An 18,221-nucleotide genomic window follows, 5' to 3' on the forward strand; every position below is an offset into this window, starting at 1 on the left:
TTGACAGATGAATCGTAATCGAATTGTGAGGCCAGCGAAGATTCACAGCCCTACTACTTACCCTGTAGGTACCCCGTACTTACCCTGCAAGTACCCTGTACTTACCCTTGTAACCGGGAGTGAGTCTCCTCCCCAGCCCAGTCTGATAGGACAGCACCGCCTACTTCCTCATGTCAATTGTTTGGCCAGGTATAAATCTGTGCCATGCATGGGAGCCGCCCCTTTAGGCTGCTTTTCTCTCTGGCTCCCGGTGCGACAGGTGGTGTGGTGCTGCTGCTCCTGTGAGTGTCCATTTGATCCTAGGTGAAATGTTTTAGGCATTAGCTATTGTGTGCCAACCCTGCGTGTGCTCACTGTTGTTTCATATGCCCAGGCATAAGCTGTGTCCGGCTCCCGACCCGACGTCACACGCAGTGTCTGCTGGGCTCAGGCTGCGCTGCTCCTGGTGGGTCTATTTTCATGTTTTAATTCAAGGCATATAGTTGCCATATATTAACCCCTGTTTTATTGCCCAGGTCCAGCTCATAGAGACCCCTGTGTGAGGCCTATGTGCTGTAGCCTATTGTATTTTTAATATTATATTTTTTATATTTTTCATTTGCAGGTTAAACTGTCAGCTGGGCTCTGTTATTGAAGCTTTGGCTAAAGGCCTGCATTTTACAATGATGTTTTGAAATAAATGTTTAAAAATCGATTGTGTGTAAAAGCTTGTGTTACGTTTTCATTGGCGTTATTACAGTAGCCTAATTTATTTTCAATGTCCGCTATCAAGAGCAATTTGGTTAATAAAATCGCTGGGTTGGGCACAGTGTTTGTGGTGTGTGGGAAATGTGTTAAAAGCTTGTGTGTTACGTTTTCATTACATTTCATTACTTTTGATTTACATATTGTGTACTTTTTTTTACTACTGTATTGTAAATTTGTAATGGTTTTTATGCATTCTTGATCCGAAATAAACCAAACCAAACCAAACTACACTAATTCATTTCAATGTCCGCTATCAAGAGCAATTCAGTTGGTTCATGAAATCGCTGGGCTGCGTGCCGTGCAGTGGTCGTGGTGTGGGAGATTCCAGCTGTCAAAAGAAGACAAAAGACTTGCTCCTGGCCAATCCCGGCGCTTGACTGCTGCGTAGGCGGGCACAGGGCGTGGTTTTTGCGTAACCTATGTGCGATTCGAAATCACGGCGAAGTTGACCTGTCCTTTGTCTCACAGTAGTGCTGCGGCCTTGGCCGGGGCGTGGCCCTCAGTCAGTGGGGGTTGGTGGTAGAGCTATACTCACCTGTGCTCCACACTCTTTGCTTAAGTTTGTGTGTGGTAATTGTGCACGTTATTATTTGGATTTTGTTCCCTTAATGATTATTTTCTCACTTTGTTGTGTGTGTGTGTGCATGCACAGGCGATTGGTGAGGGCTCTACCCCAGCACATTAGCACCTCACTGCCAGCGGCCATGGCCGGCCTAGTTCAGCTAGCCTGTGTGGTAACTTCTCTTGCCAAGGTTTTTTAAATAGGTCTTATATTTTCTAATTCATTTCTCATTCATTTTACCTGTTTAAATAAAGGTAAAAAAAAAAAGAAGATGATTGATGCTTCCTTGATTCTTTGCCTCTGCCCATTTATTCCTGGTGACCCGTGTCTAAGAATCTTGAGCTGTGTTGTTGGTTTGAGGACTTAAAGGGCAGTTCACCCTAAATTAAAAGGCATAACCTGGACCTTGCCTCGTGGCCCTCATTACACCCTGTAAGTAGGATCTTGTTACCCTGTAGGCTACTTACAGGCTCATTTGCGGGCTGTATTTTAAAGTGTTACTGAGAAATGCTATAAGATAGCCTACAATAAAGTCACAATAGGCTACTCAATATTGAGTTCAGAAATTATAGGAATATTATAATGATACCACAAAAGATATGAAATCGATTACAAAGTGCCATTTGAGGTCACAATAAACTCCCTGGACACACTGGAACAGTGGTTGTCAATGTGGGGTCCGGGGGCTACCACGGGTCCTTGAGGGTTTTCCAAGGGGTCCCCAGCAAATTGACTTCTATAGACGGTTTTCACCAGCTGCAACCCCACAGTACTTCCTTTTTCTCAGCTTCTTCTTCTGTGTTTTATGGCGGTTGGCATCCTTAAATGTTGCATTACCGCCACCTGAATTGTATCAGCTTCACAGTGCAATCTATTGACAGTGTCCACTTTCTCAGCTGTTCAGGGGAAAACACTGACATAGCCTACTTCTATTTCTATTTTTTATTTTTGCTATGTAAACGTTTAAATGTAAAGATAGGCCTATGCGTGCAATAACGTACTGATAGTCAGCTTACTCTGTAACATGTAGCTTTTATTAGCCTCTCAGGCTAGCTCCGGGACGCAATCTTTTTTTTCCCATGATGGCGAAGGCTAGGCGAAGGCATGATCCGCCCCTCTCTGCCTCTAATTGGCTGACTGCACTCGGCTGCTCTCGCCTGCTTCCCAGGCAAGCCGGGGGAAGTGGGCTGCTTCATAGCTCTCCTCCTCTCCCCTCCTCTTCTCCCCCTCTTCCCTCCTCTCGTCCTCTCCCCCTCTGCTCTCCTCTTCTCCCCCTCTCTCTTCTCCCCTCCTCTCCCATCCTCCCCCTCTCCTCTCCCCCGCTCCCCTCCCCTCCTCTCCCCCTCTCCTCTCCCATCCTCCCCCTCCTCTCCTCTTTCCTCTTCTCCCCTCCTCTCCCCCTCCGCTCTCCTCTCCCCTCCCCCCTCCTCTCCACCTCCGCTCTCCTCTCCCCCTCCTCTCCTCCCCTCCTCTCCTCTTCTCCCCTCCTCTCCCCCTCTCCCCCTCCGCTCTCCTCTCCCCCCTCCTCTCCCATCCGCCCCCTCTCCTCTTCTCCCCCTCTCCCCTCCTCCTCTCCCCCTCCGCTCCCCTCCCCCCTCCTCTCCCCCTCTCCTCTCCCCTCCCCCTCCTCTCCCCCTCTCCTCTCCTCTTCTCCCCTCCTCTCCCCCTCTCCCCCTCCACTCTCCTCTCCCCCTCCCCTCTCCTCTCCTCTTCTCTCCCCCTCTCCCATCTCCCCTCCTCTTCTCTGGTCACCTTTTATACACGTCCCAAACAGCGCAGGACAACGCGATTGGCTGGCTCAGATTTGAACAGATCTGAGCCAACCAATCACGTTATCCTGAGATGACGTAATGTCCTGTGCCCCATGACCGGATGGACCATATATGGAGTTCCTCCCGACTGGCTCGTGCTATTATAGCTGCTGACTGTTACTGCACTATCCGTCAGATCCCTTTGCAATACCAACCCCATGCAATCCATAAAGGTACATGTACGTTACTCTGCAGAAACTACAGTAACAAAATCACGAATTGCTCTGTTTTTGGAGCTCTGCATGTCTGTGTTTGTCTAGTTAAAGCCCCATTCAGTAACTTTTCCAAGCGCCCTCTGCGTGCATTAGTATCGATAACGATATCGCCGTTCAAAGTCAACAAAACACAGCACCAGAAAGCTCTATGTATACATGTTGTGACATCGGGTACTCACCACGTGATGAAATAATAATCCATAGTTCCGTGAAACATCATTTTCGTAGCAAATCCGAATCGAGTTACTTCCTTGTTTTCATGAACACTGCGCTTCCGCTGTGCATGCTTTTCTTTTCTCTTTTTCTTGCTACGGGACGTGGCAGACAAACTGCTTAGTCCCAGTGCTGGCCAATGGAGGGCGGTGTGGGATAAATAAAGACGAGGGTCTCCCTGTTACAAGTCAATCTACCATGTCCTGTGACTAAAAAGCTGATTTATTACAGTAAAAAATGTCAAAAATCTTACTGATTGGGGCTTTAACGCGTTAACGTTAGCTAACAGCTAACATTCGCTAGTTAGCCAACCAACCAGCAGCTAACATTAGCTAGCTAGCTAGCTTACCGGAAGCGATATTTTTTTCGGATGATGGCGAAGGCATAACCCACCCCTGGCCCTCTCTGCCTCTGATTAGTGGCAGCGTTATAAACCATAGATATGACTATATTAAAAACATAAACACACTGGCGTCTTTCATGCAGGCTAGCAAGCGTAACTGCTGTAGGTCTGTCTGAACCACTGAGTCTGACGGTCTGACCACAGACTGTAACAGAGATGTAATGCAGGATAGCCAAGCAAATGTGTTTGGATGGAAGTTTGACGCTAGGCCAATCAGAGGCAGAGAGGGGCGGGTTATGCCTTCGCATAGCCTTCGCCATCATCCGGAAAAAAATATCGCCTCCGGGACGCGTGATTTCTAACCCCACATAGGATAAGCAATAACCACGCCCTGTGGCGCCGGGATTGGCCAGGAGCAACACTGGAGGGCACGCAGCCAAGCGATTTCATGAACCAACTGAATAGCTCAGTTAAGCTCAATAGCTCAATAGAACGGACAGCGATTTCGAGAGCGGACATTGAGAGCGGACATTGAAATTAATTATGGTCACCTACCTTCCTTAGCATAGTAATAGGCCTACTAATAATACGCATAATAATTGTAATCTACACAATGTACACAATCTACAAAAACATGCAATAATATAGGCTAAACGGTGTTGTGTTCACGTTCATAGCTCATATAATATAATGTATCATTATCGTTAATTTCAAGCTCAATTCTTACCCAGAGAAAAAGTACAGCACTGAAAATGTAACAAGCAATAGTTTTTTAAACATCTTTATTTTAAAAGATGAAAAACCCCAGGTGCTTTAGTCCCAAGCTTCAATGCTCCTGGCCAATCCCGGCGCCACAGGGCGTGGTTATTGCTTATCCTATGTGGGGTTAGAAATCAGGCCTCCGGGACAACAAAGCTTCCTACCCAGCGTGTGTACGTCTTTCCGACAGGGGTGGTTGTTATGGCAACTATCAACAACAACAACAACAACTACTACAAGACATAAAGACCGAAATAGGCTACCTTGTTAATGTGTCTGTCGGAGACACGGCCTAACGTTAACATTTAATATGAGCCGAATATCAGCCTGCGCACAGCTATGTATACAGGAAGTAAACCGGATATTCAGGTGGGTTGTGACGGTTATTGTTGTCAAGTTAAAACTGTCTATAAGACGTTACAGTTAGATATATTATGTAAGTTGAGAATCACTGCACTAGAAAAGACACATAGTAGCCTAATATTATAGTAATTATTTTTTAATTCAGGAAAATGAACAAGCCCCCCCCCCCCCTTCCCTAGAGAGCAGAGCTGTTTTGCAGCACCAGGTGACGCCAGGCCCCGCCTCGTCTTGGGCATCCTCCTCTGTCCTCTCTCCCGATTCTCCGCCTCGCTCGGATGCTGCTTTGTTGATCTGATTATGGTGCTGATAGGAGCTGCAGCGTCAACACTCACGGTTCATTAACTCGACTAGAGGAGGGAGAGAGAGAGAGAGAGGGGGAGAGAGAGGGAAAGAGAGAGCGAGAGAGAGAGAGAGACAGAGAGAGAGAGGATCCAGGAATACAGAAGAGGAGAGACGAGACGTGTCACCGAGGATGGTGAGATGAAGAGGGAGAGGAAGACTCCAGCAGCCGCCTACATCTTCCGCTGGAGCCCCACAGGATGCTGCGCTCATTCCGCGCTCATGTCCGTGCGTTTAGGTTATGAAACGGGCTGTAATATGACCCCCCCCCCCCCTTCCTCCTGGACACGTGGACTCTCTCTGTCAAATGCGTCAAACGCGCTTCCGTGCGTCCTCCACGCTGCGTTGGCCACTTGACTCGTCGCCGCCTCGTATGTAGGTTATGAAGCCGGCTGTGACACAGCATGACGATGCCAAAACGCGCCCTGCACCGTCTCTCTCCACACGCACACGCTCCGCGCCGCCTGCCTGGACTCTGTGAGATGCGGCAGACGCGTTAAAGGTTAAACTCTGCAGCGTCTCTGCGCTCGTTTGCCGCGGATGCGTCACAGCAGTCTCTTTGCCTCTCACTCATTCGGGTAATTTTCCAGCTCTCTCCAGCATCTTCACAGTGTAACGTTAGTGCGTCTGTGTGTGTCTGTCTGTGTCTGTGCCTGCCTGCCTGCATGTATGGATTTGTGTTGGAGTTTAGGGGTAAGGGGGGACACAGACATCTTTCTCTCCCCACTTCAAGCATGCATGTGAATCGGTCTTGTCTTCAGTGTCTTCAGGTTTAGTCAAAGGGGACATTTGCTAATTCTATAGGCTACAGTAGCTAGCAGAAAGAATAGCCACCTCAGCTGGTCCTGGAACAGTGATTAAGAGTGACAGTGGCGCTCGAACCGGCAGCAACCCAACAGGTTCAGATGTTCTGTGCTGACGACACCATCACACCACCTGGAGATCTTCTCTCAGAGCTTCAGTCTTTCCCCTGCCAGCTGTCCTGCAAAAGATTCTTAGAAACAGCAAACAGGGCTTGAACCCACAACCTTAATAACCACCCTGTATAGTAGCTGTAACACGACTACATGCTTGCAGAAACGTAACTAGGGCTGGGCAATATATTATATTGATATTATGATATGAGTCTAGATATCGTCTCATATTTTGGATATCATAATATGGTGATATGGCATAAGTGTTGTAACCTTGCAAGCAAGCTGGATTCTCTCGCGAGATCTACAAACACATCAATCTGGCAAGTTATAAGTGTTGGATTTCCTGGTTTTATTACAGTAACGTCATGTTCTGAACTTACCAGACTGTTCTAGCTGTTCTATTATTTGGCTATACCCACTTAGTCATTATAGCCATATTACTGATGATTATTTAACAAATATCTCATTCTGTCAATATTTTGTGAAAGCACCAATATAGCAAATCGATATCATAACCTGCTGCTGCCAGATGGTTTGTGAATCCGGCTGCCTCTCAAGGTTATCCATAAGGCATTTGGTCAAAAATGTGGATGTTTGATTTTGTTCCCATATCGCCCAGCCAGCCCTACATCTCACATGTGAACATTTGGTTGTAACATAGCAACGTTGGTCCACAAACGTTGCTATTTTACAATTCTTTCGGAGATCGGGTTGGAACATTTAGCCAACTTTGTAGAAAGATTATAGCCATTCAGCCTAAGAATAGAGAGATGCAATTGTTGGTCCATATCGCCCAGCCCTAGTATAAATGTGGCCACTCTTGCTTCCAGCTCTCCTCATCATACATGGACCGTGACCGTGACGTTACGTCTCTCCCACGTCCCCGCGCTCGTCTTGCCGCTGATGCGGTGCACCTGGGTCCTTGCTCTCTCTTCCTCCCCCTCTGTGTCGTGGTCCTGGCTGGTTGGTAGTGGTCCTCTGGGGGGAGCATCCTGGCTGGTTGGTAGTAGTCCTTTGGGGGGAGCGTCCTGGCTGGTTGGTTGTCCTCCTCTGGGGGGAGCGTCCTGGCTGGTACTTGGTAGTCCTCCTCTGGGGGGAGCGTCCTGGCTGGTTGGTAGTCTTGTGGTCCTTCCTTTGGGGGGATGCCAGCAGAGAGGCAGGATGGTGCGTCTGGCCAGCGCCCTGGGGCTCATCATGTTCAGCTTGGCCCTGCTCGTCCTCTCTCTCATCAGCTACGTGTCCATCAAGAAGGACTTCCTGCTCAGCACGCCCAGGTACCAGGGGCCTAACGGAGGGCCCAGGACCTACATGTTCCACGCACCAGGCTTCCGGTGAGTCCGCCTGCAGCACTTTAGTTCCACATGAACTGTTGTTGTTGTTGTTGTTGTTGTTGTTTAATTGTTGTTGTTTATTTGTATAGCCCCTTATCACAAACATGCCTCAAAGGCCTTTACATAGCATCATATACAGTATATAAATACTACATCATAGGCCTATCTACACACATCATATAGGTTACATACATATAATGCATACATCATATACTTTTACTAGATTATACATTATATGTGATACATACACAAACACTCCATGTCTTTGGACTGTGGGAGGAAACCGGAGCACCCGGAGGAAACTCACGCAAACCTGGGGAGAACATGCAAACTCAACACAGAAAGGACATGGGTAGAGATTCGAACCCACAACCTTGTTGCTGTGAGGCGACAGTACTACTGACCACCACTGCCACTGACCACTACCACTGATCACTGGCAACAGCACTAACCACCATACAGCCGTGCTGCCTGTTTATATCCACGCGAAGTGATGTTAACCCGCAGGCAGCGTGGTAACTTAGGTATAACAATCAGTCTCGTTGGTGTTGTCGTCGTTTTGCAGGAAGTCCGCAGTAGCTGCTGTAACAGAGCCATCATAAGAAGTGAACAAAAGCTTCTCATCTTATCGCTGGCTTTTATTCAAGTTGTATCTCAGTCGTCTGTGCATGGTATATATATATATATATATACTATATATACTGTATATATATACATGGTATAGGGCATAAAGATGTCATGGGGTCAGATGAGGACTGTTAAGAGAGAATCCCCGCTCGGGCAGAGCTGAAACACTGGGACAGCAGATCAGCTGAAACACTGGGACAGCAGATCAGGACGGTGTCGCGCTCTGATGAGGTGGATATTGTGTGACACAGATGTGAGGAAGGCCTCTCTGTCTGCTGCATGAGGCCTACAGAGAGCCCGCAGCAACCCTTATAGCCTAGATACAGGGGACATTCAGACCAAAAGTGTTTTTGGAGCTGCCACCGTCTTTCTACAATTCATTCTCTATGTAAGGACGCGCTAAACGTGCTCCTCTTTTAATGAAGGCACCTGGCGTTTCAGCGCTGGTGGCGTCTGTTGTTTTTGGAGGAGCGCTGTTGGCGTTTTAAAGCTGAAAAAAGTTGAACATTAGAGGAAAAGCGCGCTGCTCGTGTTTTCCACTCCTCCTACCTTCTCTCCTCCCGAGGGATCCTCCAACCTCCGCTGCTGCCAGAATTAGCAATAATCTGGCTTTCATGTTGACAGTGAACAACATCAAACATACAAAACCAGCTGGCTACCGTCCGTGTGGTCGTTGTGTTCTGATCTGTACTGCACGCGACTACAGGGGGAAACAAACGGAGCGCAAAAAAAAACGCTCCGTGCGCGGTGTTTTGTGCACAATGGAAGCGCTCTCAACATGATTTTCATAGCGTTCTGACTGAAAAAAGACGCTTTTGGTGTGAATGTCCCCATACACTAGACGACTTTGAATTCTTACCTGATTATGAAAAGACTGGGCGTTAATACTACACGACCTTTTCATTAAGATTGTTTATCACAACTGAAAAACTCACTAAAATGCATTACACGACTGGAATCACAGATCAAAATACACTACCCGACTGTGCGCCCACCAAACTCACGTCTTTCAAGTTACAAGACGGTGTCTTGAACCCACAACACAAATAACCAGCAAACTGACGTGAACATACTAACCATACGGAAGCTAGACAATTGCAGTGGTGTAATGTAATAAAGTATAAATACTTAAGTACTGTACTTAAGTATTTTTTCTGAGTATCTGTACTTTACTTGAGTATTTATATTTCTGTCAACTTTCACTTTTACTCCACTACATTTCCAAAATAAAATGGATACTTTTACTCCACTACATTTCCCCCAAGCATCTTAGTTACAAAGTAAAATCAGGAGAAATTGCATAGCCTGCAAGCAATCAGGTTTGGCAAATCAGTCCTCCTAGTTTGCAAGTTACGTTAATCACGATCCACACGCCAGTCCATTTGGTGGCTGTAATGCAACATAACGTTATTTGCCAGCAACTATAAAAGTCAAGAAGAAGAAATAGACTTCCACTCAAGCCCAGGCATGTCTTTTGCTTGATTCTTTTTAGCAGCATTTACTTGTACTTTTTACTTTCAATACTTAAGTACATTTAATATCAGAAAATTACTTTTGATACTTAAGTACAGAAAATATCAAGTACTTTAAGACTTTTACTCAAGTAATATTCTAATGAGTGACTTTGACTTTTACCAAAGTCTTTTTCTGGGAAGATATCTTTACTATTAATCAAGTATGGTTTTTGAGTACTTCATACACCACTGGACAATTGTAGTTTCTAAATAAAAACACCAATGTATTAATGCATGACTCACTACGGGTTAAAATTGACTTTTCGAGCCACATCATTACGTTAATTTAAAACAGGTTTCTACGCAAATGTGTTCTTCATTTCCTCTTTGGTACTTGGTAGGGGTGTCAAAATTAATCGTATAATCGATGCATCGCGATGCGGACGTGTGAATCGAATCGAATCGTTTGTTTACATTTCTGTTGACATTCAGATTTTAAAGCACTTTAAAGTAAAAAAGGGACTTGATATTTATCTGACTGCTTGTATTAATTGATGAAAAAGTAGCCATGTGCAGTAATAATACAGAAAATTGAGGATTTGATACTTGGAGCTGCAATACTGTTGGAGCTGTATCGAGATGCATCGTGGAATCGAATCGAATCGAATCGTTGACAGATGAATTGTAATCAAATCGAATCGTGAGGCCAGTGAAGATTCACAGTATGTATTTCGGATCACACACACAAAACGGTTGCAATGGTATACTTTTATTTTGAAATTTGTAACGGGAAGTTTCGGTTTTATTCTTTCTGACTTAACCGTGAGCAACCGGCATACTAGCTTCGTTGATGCTTCCCTCTATTTGATCGGACCCCAGGAAGAATAGCCGTAGCATCCTGCTGCAACTAATGGGGATCCTAATACACTAAACTAAACTAAACTAAACTCTATTAGTCACGTGTGCCTTGGTATCAGAAATATCTATTGTATGAAGACGAGCTATTTGACTGCTTTTGGCTCATTGCCTCCTAGTATTTCATTGGATATTGATGAGATTCCACATGCACCTGTGAGTTGAGTTGAGTTGAGTTGAGTCGTTGAACCAGTTTACATTACAAGAGAAATTCAAACATGTTTGATATAATCGTTGTGGCTCTGACTGGCTCTGACTGGAGTCGGGAGGCAGTTTACACATGACGATTAGAAAAACGGTACCCATAATACACTAACAGATTTTGCTGCTAATTGGCACAACAACTGCCCACAACAACTGCAGACTAGAGTCAACAAAGACAGACTGAGCCCAACTGGAAATCCTATGTGAAATCGGAGGGAAACTCTTGTAGTGTATTTTAAGCATGAGGTAACAATTCAATCATGAGAGGCCAGTCAGTAAGATTTAACAAGCGGCTTTATTTAGCAAATGGCGAGCATGGCAACTACTTTGGCGTATGACTCCCTTGTCAGGTGGCGCTCTTCTTGAGGTGAGAGGAGGGCATCTGAATAGGCTAGGATAGAGAATCCCCCCAAAAGGAAGATCTAATCTCCGGTGGTTAATTGAGATCAATCCGTAACTTTGACTGGCCTTCAACTTGGCGTCTTACAGCAACTGACGGCTGGCTCTTCCCAACTTGGCCTGGCCTTCAGCCTTGGTGACTTAGGGACTTAACTTGGCGCTTCCAGACTTGGATGACTTAGGGGAGGGGTTTATATTGGAGGTGACTTAGGGCTTTATACAGTGGAGATGGCTTAGGGCTTCATACAGTGGAGAGGAGGGCATCTGCATAGGCTAGGATAGGGAATTCCCCCAAAAGGAAGATTGAGATCAGGGTAGTTCACACTACAGAGAGTAGTTGTAGTGACATTTCAACAGCTTATTAGTTGACATTCAACAATTCAACTGTTTCACTTTGGTCTGTATATGTTTGTCTGTAGATGTTTGTCTGTAGATGTTTAACACATTCTGTTTGGTTCCTGTTCCACACACCTGATTCTCATCACCTGGAGCTACAAATTATTCTGAGAATATGTAGGTATGTTCATGAATTGTCACAGATAGGTTATAGTAATCTGTTACACCTCTCCAGACAAAAGTGAAACAGTTGAATTGTTGAATGTCAGCTAGGGCTGCTGCGATTTGCGATTAAATCGTAAATTGACCATTGAAGGGAGTGATCGGCAATTGGCTTTTCTACATCGATATTTAAGGCGATTTTAACTAATTCTCTATCATAAGACGTTATAAAAAAATCTCTAGAAGCTGCACCCTACTGTTAAGATATGTTTCTGGCAGAGCTGTTAATCAGCAGAGTGAGTAGGAAAGCATCTGCTCTCTCGTCTTCCTCTCCAGTTTCTTTGCAGCACCGTCAAGTCAGCCAGAATGTAAAAGTATGTCTTCCGCCGCGGGCTTTCACGTTAATGTTAATATACATTTTGAGTAATGCTTTAGACTAGTTTCACTCCATATGTAATCGTAACACATCACAACCAGTATTGTTGATGTGTAAGCTATTTTATGGAGGTTCCTCACAGTTTATTTTGCACTGCGTGCTTTTATTTTGAAGGCTAAAAACGGAAGTGGTTGTGTTATTTGCCGTGCTCTGGGTGACACGAGGATAGTAGCAGCCGGCCATAACATGGAGATCTCGTTCCAACTTGACTCCAGAGTGCAACAGTGCAACAGTGACTTGACCTGAAATCCTGCAAAATGAAGATGGAAAAGTAGACTGCAGAAAACAAGTCATGGAGTTCAGCAAGAGGGAGGCCGATGGAAGGCGGCGGCTTCAGAACACATGGGGTCGGTCTCGAGTCTTTTCTCATATAAAGGCATAATCTACGTTTATTATTCTTCTACAGGCCTTAAATCCTTAAATAGGAATAGGTCTCTTTATCAAAATAATAATAATAATGAAAATGACGGCTAATTAATAGATTATGGCGATCTGATCATCTATCGCTAGGGGTGTCACGATACACTCAGTTCACGATACGATACGTATCACGATACTGGGTTCACGATAACGATACGATACGATACGATTTTAACAATATTTTTTTAAACTTGAATAATGACAATATATGACTGGAAAAGTAGTATTTTATTTGAAATGCACAAATACAAAACATGCTGTTGTGGGAAATTGTTATTACAATAACAACTAGAAAAAACATGAGATTGGAGATAAGGCTTATCTTGAAATAGAATGAGTTACACCGTCACTTATATTTACTTTGAACTAAAAGGTTTCTCAGCAGTATAAATTCTCATTATGCATCTTCAGTTTTTCTTCAAACTCAAACAACAAGACTTTTCTTAGTCTATTTTTTATGCATCTTCAGTTTTTCCTGTCAAGTAAACAGTTTTGCCAGAAACTCAATTGAATAGTTTCTCTCCTGTATAACTTCTCATGTGTCTCTTCAGAGACTTGTTCAACTGAACTACTTTCCACACATTGAACTTCAACAAACAAAGACGTTTCTTTGTCTACTTTTGAAGAAAAAAAAAAAAAAAAAAAAAATCACGATATGAGATTTCATCTCAACGATACATATCGTGACGTTTTACTATCGCGAAATTTCGTGGGACGATATATTGTGACACCCCTATCTATCGCCAATCTCTAATGGCCACGATGGGACGATATGCAAATAGGGAGGATTGAGCAGCCCTAATGTCAACTAATAAGCTTTTGAAATCATACAAATACTCTGTAGACTCTCTGTAGGCGGACTATCCAAAATAAAGTGTTACACAGCCAGACTCAGTCTTTTTACAGTGCATTCATTAACCAGACTCAGTCTTTTTACAGCGCATTCATTAACCAGACTCAGTCTTTTTACAGTGCATTCATTAACCAGACTCAGTCTTTTTACAGTGCATTCATTAACCAGACCCAGTCTTTTTACAGTGCATTCATTAACCAGACTCAGTCTTTTTACAGTGCATTCATTAACCAGACTCAGTCTTTTGACAGTGCATTCATTAACCAGACTCAGTCTTTTTACAGTGCATTCATTAACCAGACTCGGTCTTTTGACAGTGCATTCATTAACCAAACCCAGTCTTTTGACAGTGCATTCATTAACCAGACTCAGTCTTTTTACAGTGCATTCATTAACCAGACCCAGTCTTTTGACAGTGCATTCATTAACCAGACTCAGTCTTTTTACAGTGCATTCATTAACCAGACCCAGTCTTTTTACAGTGCATTCATTAACCAGACTCAGTCTTTTGACAGTGCATTCATTAACCAGACTCAGTCTTTTGACAGTGCATTCATTAACCAGACTCAGTCTTTTTACAGTACATTCATTAACCAGACTCAGTCTTTTTACAGTGCATTCATTAACCAGACTCAGTCTTTTTACAGTGCATTCATTAACCAGACTCGGTCTTTTGACAGTGCATTCATTAACCAGACTCAGTCTTTTTACAGTGCATTCATTAACCAGACTCGGTCTTTTGACAGTGCATTCATTAACCAGACCAGTCTTTTGACAGTGCATTCATTAACCAGACTCAGTCTTTTTACAGTGCATTCATTAACCAGACCCAGTCTTTTGACAGTGCATTCATTAACCAGACTCAGTCTTTTTACAGTGCATTCATTAACCAGACCCAGTCTTTTTACAGTGCATTCATTAACCAGACTCAGTCTTTTGACAGTGCATTCATTAACCAGACTCAGTCTTTTGACAGTGCATTCATTAACCAGACTCAGTCTTTTTACAGTACATTCATTAACCAGACTCAGTCTTTTTACAGTGCATTCATTAACCAGACTCAGTCTTTTTACAGTGCATTCATTAACCAGACTCAGTCTTTTGACAGTGCATTCATTAACCAGACTCAGTCTTTTGACAGTGCATTCATTAACCAGACTCAGTCTTTTTACAGTGCATTCATTAACCAGACTCAGTCTTTTTACAGTGCATTCATTAACCAGACTCAGTTTTTTGACAGTGCATTCATTAACCAGACTCAGTCTTTTGACAGTGCATTCATTAACCAGACTCAGTCTTTTTACAGTGCATTCATTAACCAGACTCAGTCTTTTTACAGTGCATTCATTAACTAGACTCAGTCTTTTTACAGTACATTCATTAACCAGACTCAGTCTTTTTACAGTGCATTCATTAACCAGACTCAGTCTTTTTACAGTACATTCATTAACCAGACTCAGTCTTTTTACAGTGCATTCATTAACCAGACTCAGTCTTTTGACAGTGCATTCATTAACCAGACTCAGTCTTTTTACAGTGCATTCATTAACCAGACTCAGTCTTTTTACAGTGCATTCATTAACCAGACTCAGTCTTTTGACAGTGCATTCATTAACCAGACTCAGTCTTTTTACAGTGCATTCATTAACCAGACTCGGTCTTTTGACAGTGCATTCATTAACCAGACCAGTCTTTTGACAGTGCATTCATTAACCAGACTCAGTCTTTTTACAGTGCATTCATTAACCAGACCCAGTCTTTTGACAGTGCATTCATTAACCAGACTCAGTCTTTTTACAGTGCATTCATTAACCAGACCCAGTCTTTTTACAGTGCATTCATTAACCAGACTCAGTCTTTTGACAGTGCATTCATTAACCAGACTCAGTCTTTTGACAGTGCATTCATTAACCAGACTCAGTCTTTTTACAGTACATTCATTAACCAGACTCAGTCTTTTTACAGTGCATTCATTAACCAGACTCAGTCTTTTTACAGTGCATTCATTAACCAGACTCAGTCTTTTGACAGTGCATTCATTAACCAGACTCAGTCTTTTGACAGTGCATTCATTAACCAGACTCAGTCTTTTTACAGTGCATTCATTAACCAGACTCAGTCTTTTTACAGTGCATTCATTAACCAGACTCAGTTTTTTGACAGTGCATTCATTAACCAGACTCAGTCTTTTGACAGTGCATTCATTAACCAGACTCAGTCTTTTTACAGTGCATTCATTAACCAGACTCAGTCTTTTTACAGTGCATTCATTAACTAGACTCAGTCTTTTTACAGTACATTCATTAACCAGACTCAGTCTTTTTACAGTGCATTCATTAACCAGACTCAGTCTTTTTACAGTACATTCATTAACCAGACTCAGTCTTTTTACAGTACATTCATTAACCAGACTCAGTCTTTTTACAGTGCATTCATTAACCAGACTCAGTCTTTTTACAGTGCATTCATTAACCAGACTCAGTCTTTTTACAGAAGTGCTAAACAATATTACTACGATTACTACTACTGTTGTTGCGCGGCGCAGCCATCTTGGAGTTTTGAGGTTGGGGCTGCTGAGACTCCTACGAGTTTGGAATGGGAAATACCAGCTCTGATGACGTCACCACCCAGCTCATGACCTTTGAAGTCGTAAGATTACCAGTCCCCAGTTATAGAGGAATGCACGATTCGTTCAACGTGCCATGATCCATTTCAGCAATTTGATGGCGCAGAGGTAATAGAAATGTGCTATCATGCCGGCGTTCCGGGTTCAAATCCTGCACACGGTCATACTTTTTTTAATGTAGCAAATCTAGAAATAGCGTAGGCTATATGTAACACTGCTGAATGCATAAGGGGCACATATAAGTGAATATAGCTGTTGTGGGAGCAGTATATTTTGACGTTGTGGGGATGGACAGGATTGATGTCGCTGGGATTTCCGTTTCATTATAATTAGACCCTGACTTGACATATATTGGTTTGATGTGCAGGTCGTTCTACGTGAAAATGTTTGCTGGGATATTCTACAAAAATAATGTTTCTGGATCAATTTCCTTGACTGTGCAGACCGGGGAGCTGGGGTCGGGGCCACACCCCCTTCCCTGGCGCCTCGAGCCAGTTTTCCCAAAATCTCAGTGAGCTCCCCCAAATCTCACCATACACACCAAATCACTTATAGAAGTGGCTATATATACTGTATATATATTTATAAAACGGCTCTCTCAAATCAAGCAATCTGATTGGTTCACAGCCATTGTATAAATCCCGTAACCCACTCCAATAACCCATGGCCATGGGTTATGAGTTGCCATGGCAACTCTCTTACTAAAAGGCTTTGGTTACCTCAAATGACAATGTAGAAAAAACAAATGGCGGAGACAGCTGTCAGGTCCTTGTGAATCGATCTTCGCTTATAACTTTACTAATACTTCGCAGAAAATTATGTTTTGTACAAGAATAGACGCGGGCTAAAGCCTTCTTTGCAAAAAAAAGGCTGTTAACCCCGCATTTAACCACGCATTTAACCCCGTAACGTTAGTTGGTGTCGGGCTTTGCAGAAAGCTCTCAGCTTCTCAGCAAGCACTGAGAATGCAGCGCTGCGCTCGAGCTGCGTGTCGGGCTTTCCAGAAAGCTCTCAGCTTCTCAGCAAGCGCCAGGATTGGCCAATGTCAACTTCAGTCTCCAGAACGATCCAATCAAATCACCCGCACGTTCTTGCGGTCCCGCCTTACAGTAGTGTTTCAACTGACTCTACCAGAATGCCATGCCAGTCGGACTTATAGTATTATTATTATTATTATATTATCATACTTGGAAACCGTTTTATAAAAGCAATATAGCACTCGAGCTGCGTGTGTTGTGGCATATATCCCGCTGCTCAGCAGTTATCCCACGAGGCCGCAGGCCTCGTGGGATAACAGCTGATCAGCGGGATATATTTGCCACAACACACTGGCTCTCATGCTATATTGCTTAAATATATATCAGGATATGGCTCACATACTGTACAGACGTACTGTGTCAGACGTTAAATGAACAACTCATCTTCCACCAGAGCAGCCACACCGGGATTTTAATTATAGCCTGCTGGTAAACAGCATTATACTGTACATCCCTGTTGTTCAGCACAATCTCCAAGCTGAGAAACTGTCAAGGTTTCACAATAATGAGAAAAATGTCTTGAATCAAAAATCAGTTTGTAAGAAATCATCACAGTTTTTATATCAACTCTGATATCAACTCTGATTTACTGTGTGAGAGTGTTGATGGATGATGGAAACGTATTCTAACGTGTGCAGAGAAAGAAACTAATGGTGCCAGAAGTTTCCAGGGGTTTCAAACTCACAGCCAATCAGAGCTGTTTTTGCCTCAGCAAGGTCTCGTTATCTCCCATAATATCTCCCACAATCTATTCACCAATTGTGATGTCATCAGTGAGTGATGTCATCAGTGATGCGAAAATGCAATTGATGATCATGGATAAAATATATATTTATTTTATTTTATTTATTTATTTTTGCTTTTCGGAATTCTGCAACTATACCCAACAACACCCCTCTTGGCCAAACTTTTTGGTATGACCCGGTGTATTGGAGAAAATTTAAGACTCAAAGCCGTCCAGACGACACCTGGGTGAGAGAGAGGGAGAGAAACACGGGGGAAAGGCACCCCAAATTCATTGATAATAAACATTGGCTATAAAAACACATCATTGTCGAAGGCTTTTAGAGGCATCTATAAAACACATGAGGACAGATGAGTTTTGCCTAGGGATGCACCGATTGATCGGCACGTGACCGGAAATGGCCGATT

General features: G+C 43.5%; 1 protein-coding gene across 1 annotated transcript in view; it reads left to right on the forward strand.

Annotated features, from left to right (window-relative positions):
• Positions 1–7,430: 7,430 nt before the first annotated feature.
• The window catches only part of st8sia3 (ST8 alpha-N-acetyl-neuraminide alpha-2,8-sialyltransferase 3), a gene marked incomplete at both ends in the record, with an annotated part of 52,120 nt that continues 41,329 nt past the window's right edge, over positions 7,431–18,221 (forward strand). The window contains one exon of the mRNA XM_083641017.1: positions 7,431–7,600. Within this exon, the coding sequence (XP_083497143.1) occupies positions 7,431–7,600 (170 nt within the window). The remainder of the gene's footprint in view (positions 7,601–18,221) is intronic.

This window comes from Poromitra crassiceps, assembly GCF_964638095.1.
Source record: "Poromitra crassiceps genome assembly, chromosome: 8".
In the NCBI taxonomy this organism is placed as follows: Eukaryota; Metazoa; Chordata; class Actinopteri; order Beryciformes; family Melamphaidae; genus Poromitra; species Poromitra crassiceps.